The 6,000-nt window shown below is 38.5% G+C and overlaps 1 protein-coding gene across 1 annotated transcript; it reads left to right on the top strand.

Moving 5' to 3' along the window:
• The first annotated feature begins 266 nt into the window (after window positions 1-266).
• LOC143573594 (uncharacterized) lies at window positions 267-2,072 on the top strand. Its single transcript, XM_077058433.1, has 2 exons — window positions 267-1,185; window positions 1,747-2,072. The coding sequence occupies exons 1-2, from the start codon at window positions 267-269 to the stop codon at window positions 2,070-2,072; spliced, it is 1,245 nt and encodes a 414-aa protein (XP_076914548.1).
• Window positions 2,073-6,000: the final 3,928 nt, after the last annotated feature.

Genomic DNA, 6,000 nt, shown 5'->3' with positions numbered 1-6,000 from the left:
GCCATGTTTGCGCCGACAAACAATTCTTTAAGAATTTTAATGAGGCGGCGGGTGACCAAAAGCTTTATATGGGGAATAATGCGACTGCGAATATCATGGGAGAAGGCGATGTGGTCTTGAAACGGACTTCTGAGAAGGAGCTCACACTGTCCAACACCCTCTAGGTTCCTGAGTTTCGTAAGAATCTTGTCTCGGGATGGATGCTCAACAAGTTTGGATTTCGTTTGGTGATTGAATCGGACAAAGTTATTTTGTCTAAGAAAGGAATGTATGTTGGCAAGGGTTATGCTGACAATGCTATGTTTAAATTGAATGTAACTGTTGCTAAGAATTCAATGAATAAAACTACTACTTCTATTTACATGCTTGAGTTTTCAAATTCTTGTGTTTGGCATGGTAGACTAGGACATGTAAATTTTAATTCAGTTCCTCGCTTAATCAATTTAAATAGCATTCCAAAGTTTAAAATCAATTCAAAATCCAAAAAAGTTGTGCGTAGTTATAGGGGCGGTGAATATGTTTCACCTTTCGCGGAATTATGTGCGCAAAGTGGCATAATACATGAGCGAACCCCACCATATTCTCCAAAATCAAATGGCGTTGCTGAACGTAAGAATCGCACTTTGAAAGAGATGATGAACGCCATGTTGATTAGCTCGGGAGTGAGATATGACCTGTGGGGGGAGGCTATTCTCTCGGCCAACTATGTCTTGAATATGATACCCCGCAAGAAAATAAGTGAGACTCCATATGAGTTATGGATGGGTAAGAAACCATCATATAAATACTTGAAAGTGTGGGGGTACCTAGCCAAGTTGACAGTTCCATCACCAAAGGCATTGACAATAGGACCCAAAACTGTGGATTGCATATTCATTGGATATGCACACCATAGTAATGTGCATCGGTTTATTGTACATGAGTCCAAGAATCCCAATGTACATGAAGGCACTATCGTGGAATGGAGGACCGCTGACTTCTTTGAAAATGTGTTTCCTTGTTTAAGACAAACACACCCAACTTCATTAAAATCGGTTGATGAAGCAAGTACATCAAGAGCGTTTGATGATATGGTTCATGATAGACATGAACAACCCGAGGAAAACGAGGGTGAGCTTAGAGGATGTAAACGACCAAGGATTGAAAAGTCTTTCGGTTCGGATTTCATGAGCTATATGGTGGAGGGTGAGCCCAATACCTACCGCGAGGCGGTAACATCCTCGGAAGCACCTCAATGGAAAGAAGCAATTAAGAATGAGATAGATTCTATATTGCAAAATCATACTTGGGAGTTAGTAGATCTTCTGCCGGGTTGTAAACCACTTGGATATCATTGGATATTCAAAAGGAAGATGAAAGCTGATGGAAGTATTGATAAGTACAAGGCAAGATTAGTAATCAAAGGGTATAGACAAAAGGAGTGTCTAGATTACTTTAACACTTACTCGCCTATCACGCGAATAACTTCCATAAGATTGGTTCTTGCTATCGCGGCTTTATGCAATTTGGAAGTTCACCAAATGGATGTAAAAACCGCATTTCTAAATGGTGATTTAGATGAAGTGATTTACATGGAGCAACCCGAGGGTTTCTCTGCCCCCCAGGAAAAGAGGGCAAGGTATGTAAACTTGTCAAGTCCTTATATGGTTTGAAGCAATCTCCAAAACAATGGCACTTAAAGTTTGATCATGTAGCTTGACAATGGTTTCAAAATAAACGAGTGTGACAAATGTGTCTATGTAAAAGAGACGCCGGGAGGATATGTGATATTATATCTTTATGTAGACGATATGCTTATCATTGGGAGTAATGATAACATTATCAGATCAACAAAAGACATGTTGAAAGCGAGGTTTGACATGAAAGACTTGGGTCTCGCAGACGTGATTCTTGGGGTACAAATCACTAGAAACCAAAACGGTCTTGTTTTGAGTCAATCTCACTACGTGGAAAAGATTCTTGAGAAATTCAATAAGGATGACACGCGTGTCGCGTCAACACCAATTGATACGACCCACCATCTATTTAAAAATAGAGGCGAGGGGTTGCTCAACGTGAGTACTCAAGAATAATTGGTAGTATATTGTATCTTATGACATGTACTAGACCCGATCTAGCTTATATCGTGAGTCGGCTAAGTAGATACACTAGTAATCCAAGCGAGGAACATTGGTAAAGTATCACGCGGTTGCTAAGATACTTGAGATACACGAGAGACTATGGACTCCATTATAACCGTGATTCGGCTGTAATTTAACGATACAGTGATGCGAATTGGATTTCGGATATAAAAGATTCCAAATCAACAAGTGGGTACGTGTTCACACTTGGTGGTGCGGCTATTTCTTAGAAGTCGTCTAAGCAAACAATTATAGTTAGATCCACGATGGAATCGGAGTTTATCGCCTTAGATAAGTGTGGCGAATAGGCGGAATGGCTTCGTCAATTTATGGAATATATTCCAATATGGCCACAGCCGTTGTCGGCCATTTGCATACACTGTGACAGTCACTCAGCAATTGGTAGATCCCATAGCGTAATGTATAATGGCAAATCAAGGCATATTCGACGAAGACATAATGCGGTACGACAACTACTCTCAAAGGGTGTTATCACAATTGACTATGTGAAGTCAAAAGATAACATTGCGGACCCGTTAACCAAAGGCTTAAGCAAAGAGTTAGTTTATAAGTCATCAAGAGGAATGGGACTGAAGCCCATGGAATAAGGGGATATGAGGGAAACCTAACTTAGTTGACTGGAGATCCCAAGATCTAAGTTCAACAGGAAAACTTAATCATGAAACCAAGGGTAGTCATTGTGGGAGTACCCCAAACCAAACTTATAAGGGCGTTGCGCATGCATGCGTCCTAGTCCATTCTAATCAGTGACATGAAACAAGGATAAGCATAACAAAGGTTAATGACTTGTAGAAATCAAGAATAACCTATGGCTTTCAAAGATTCGAGCGGGAATCACCTACGTGAGAGAGAAGTAGGGTCTCTTCGAATGGATTTTGGGGCAAAAATCCTAGAGCTCTCGCGGAACCAGGCTAGTGTTCCAGGACCATAATAGGACACGACAGTGAGGGGTTGACTAAACCAGGGACAATGTTGTGTGAAGTGTATTGTCGTCTACACTAACGGGGGTATGTTCAAAGACATCGTGTCTACACACCGCCATGAGGCTAAGTATACTTCACAAAGGAGGGTTCAAAGGGTAACACCTACCTTTCCTGCAACATTCAACCGCTGAATTGCATCGTTTGAAACTTGCATGAGCGGTTCAATTTCCATTCATGTGGGGGATTGTTGGAAAAATGTTAGAAAAAAATGAGGTTGCTAATTTTTGGACATTAATAATTATATTTATATTTGCGTATTATAAATAATTATTTACGGGTTTGTTATCCTTTATATGAGAGCATCACAACGAGTCAAACCATGTCCAAAACCGAGCTAAGATGAATGAGATATCGAAGCTCAAAGATGAGTGGTTGGAAAATCAAAATAAGAATAAAAAGCATTAAAGACGTTTAATGCAATTTATTTTTCAACGGGGGTTACAGATTGAATTCAAAATCAAAATAAAAAGCATTAAAGACGTTTAATGCAATTTAATTTTAGTTTTGAGTCTTTGATCCTAGCTCCACTATAAATACCAAGGCTAGGCTTGGGTTTGAGACACACCATTTTGCAACTTGAAGAGCTTGCAAATTCTCCAACATTTCTTCATCTTCTTCAACACAACCAAGAAGGTACGAACCGATCCAATTCGAGTGCCTAGTCAACTCCGGCGGTACATACTGCTCCGGTCGTTGACCCTGGAAAACAAAACGAGGAGAGACTCGGAATTTGTTTTAAGGGCCCGTATTCAACACGATCCTCGGTCACTAACTTCTACTTCTACTTTGATTTATTTCAGTTGTAATTGTACTATAATTTAATGCTTTCTAGATAGGTGTTTTTTGTTTATTCTTTGTATTGTAATCGTATTAAAAGTGTTTTATTTATTTTTATACCGAACGGTTCCTACAGTTTCAAACAATGACTTGTGTTAAAACTAAATAGTCTGAACTTTATGAGACATGAAGAAATGAAATTACCTTCGAATAATATTCAACCGCGCCATTAAAATCTTTGTCCCTAAACGCGATATCTCCAAACTTTTTTGTATTTAGCATATCTTGCACTTTTTGGGTTCATTCTTGAAATGATAGCTTCATAAGGTCAAAACCAATGCAACAAACAACCATAACCATGATTGATAAAAAAGTGGCAAACTCGGGCAATTAGGCCTGTAAACGAACTGAACATTCAGTGTACTAGTTCGTGAACAGTTAGGCGGGAAATTTATTTATGTTTATTATTTATCAAATTAATGAACATGAACAAAACTTTAAAACGAATGAGCATGGGCGCATGTCTTGATCGTTCATTAATGATCGTGAACAGTCATTTAGACATTTAGTTCGTTATTTATGTTTAACTTTTTATTTACATATTCACATAAAATATTTAGGACCGTTACAATTTAGTCTAGTTTTATAATTGTAATTAAAATCAATTTTTTAGGCCCAACAGATTCTTGTTTATTATGTTCACTCATCTATCTTCAGCAGTCTAGCTATGTTTGTTCGTTTACGTTCGTGAACCATTTGTTTACACTATTAACAAACGAAAACGAACACACACAATTTATTAATGAACGAACAGGAACAAGAAAACCCCGTTTGATTAACTGATAGTGTTTGATCGCATGTTCTGTTAAAGTTAAACAAACGAACACGAACATGCTCCTTCAGGCATGTTCGTCTGTTTACATTTTGAACTGTTCGTTTATACTACTAACGAACGAACGTGAACACACTTATTTTCTTCATGAACAAACACAAACAATGAAACCCCATTCAGCTAATTGCTCATGCTCAATAATTTGTTAGGTTAAAGTTAAACGAACGCAAATGAATATGCTCCATTCGTGTTTGTTTGGTTCGTAATTATCGTATATAGGCCTAGGTAGAACACAGAAAAAGGTGTTATTCTTACCTCGTTTTCAGCACCCTCTTCGTCTCTATATCCGGTTTTTAACAAAATGTCGTGTACTGCAGTAAGGTCCATCCGTGCACATGATTTACCAAGAGAGGAAAGTAAAGTTGGAACCGCCACCGGGGTTTTTGTCAGGCCCAATAACACATGGGATGCAACCTGTTGATGTAAATTACCACCAAAACAACTTCAATTAGGGTCACATATGTTAAAAATACATACACAAAAGTTGCAACATGTCAAACCGGTTAGATAAAAAACGTCAACAGGTTAGGATTGAAACAAGTCAACTTAGATTTTTATATAACTAGGAGTGTCAATCGCGACGGGTTGGTTAGTTGACAGGTTTCGGGTTGAGTTGTTCTACCCGAATACGACCCATAAGTTTATTGTGTGAAAAAACACTAACCCTAACCGATGCACACTTAAAAACTATATAATGCGAACACATCTCATTTATCTAAGCGTGTCAAACACGTTGAGTGATTATCATGTTGTAAACGTTTTAATCGTGCTAGTGGGTTGTAAATTAAATGGGTTAAACGGGTTAGTAGGTCCACCTAGGACTAAACAAGTAAACAAGAACACGACCCGTTTAATTAGACACGTCAACCCGAACAAGACCCGTTTATTAAATGAAAAAAGAGAAATGTTTTCACCTCTTTCTGCTTTTGAAGGAGTGCGACTGCTGTAAGAAGAGACTTGACATCTGGACGATCTCTACCCTCGTATTGAAGACACTTTGAAGCCAGTTCAATCATCAGGGTTGCATCCTCGTCAGCGTATTGTCCTTCCAAGGATGAATCCATTAGCAACAAAACGTTTTTCCCTCGTATTAAATCCAAAGCCTGAAAAGAAACAGTAAAAACACTTCAGAGCATATTTTGCACCAAAGATAACCACAAACTATAGCATTCTCTTTTTACATCAAATAGCAGGAATATAAACAGAC

The sequence above is a fragment of the Bidens hawaiensis genome, unplaced genomic scaffold, assembly GCF_021521415.1.
Source record: "Bidens hawaiensis isolate Kalapana, Puna unplaced genomic scaffold, B.hawaiensis_p1.1 tig00026593_1, whole genome shotgun sequence".
NCBI classification, from domain to species: domain Eukaryota; kingdom Viridiplantae; phylum Streptophyta; class Magnoliopsida; order Asterales; family Asteraceae; genus Bidens; species Bidens hawaiensis.
This window is presented reverse-complemented; position numbering and strand designations above follow the sequence as displayed.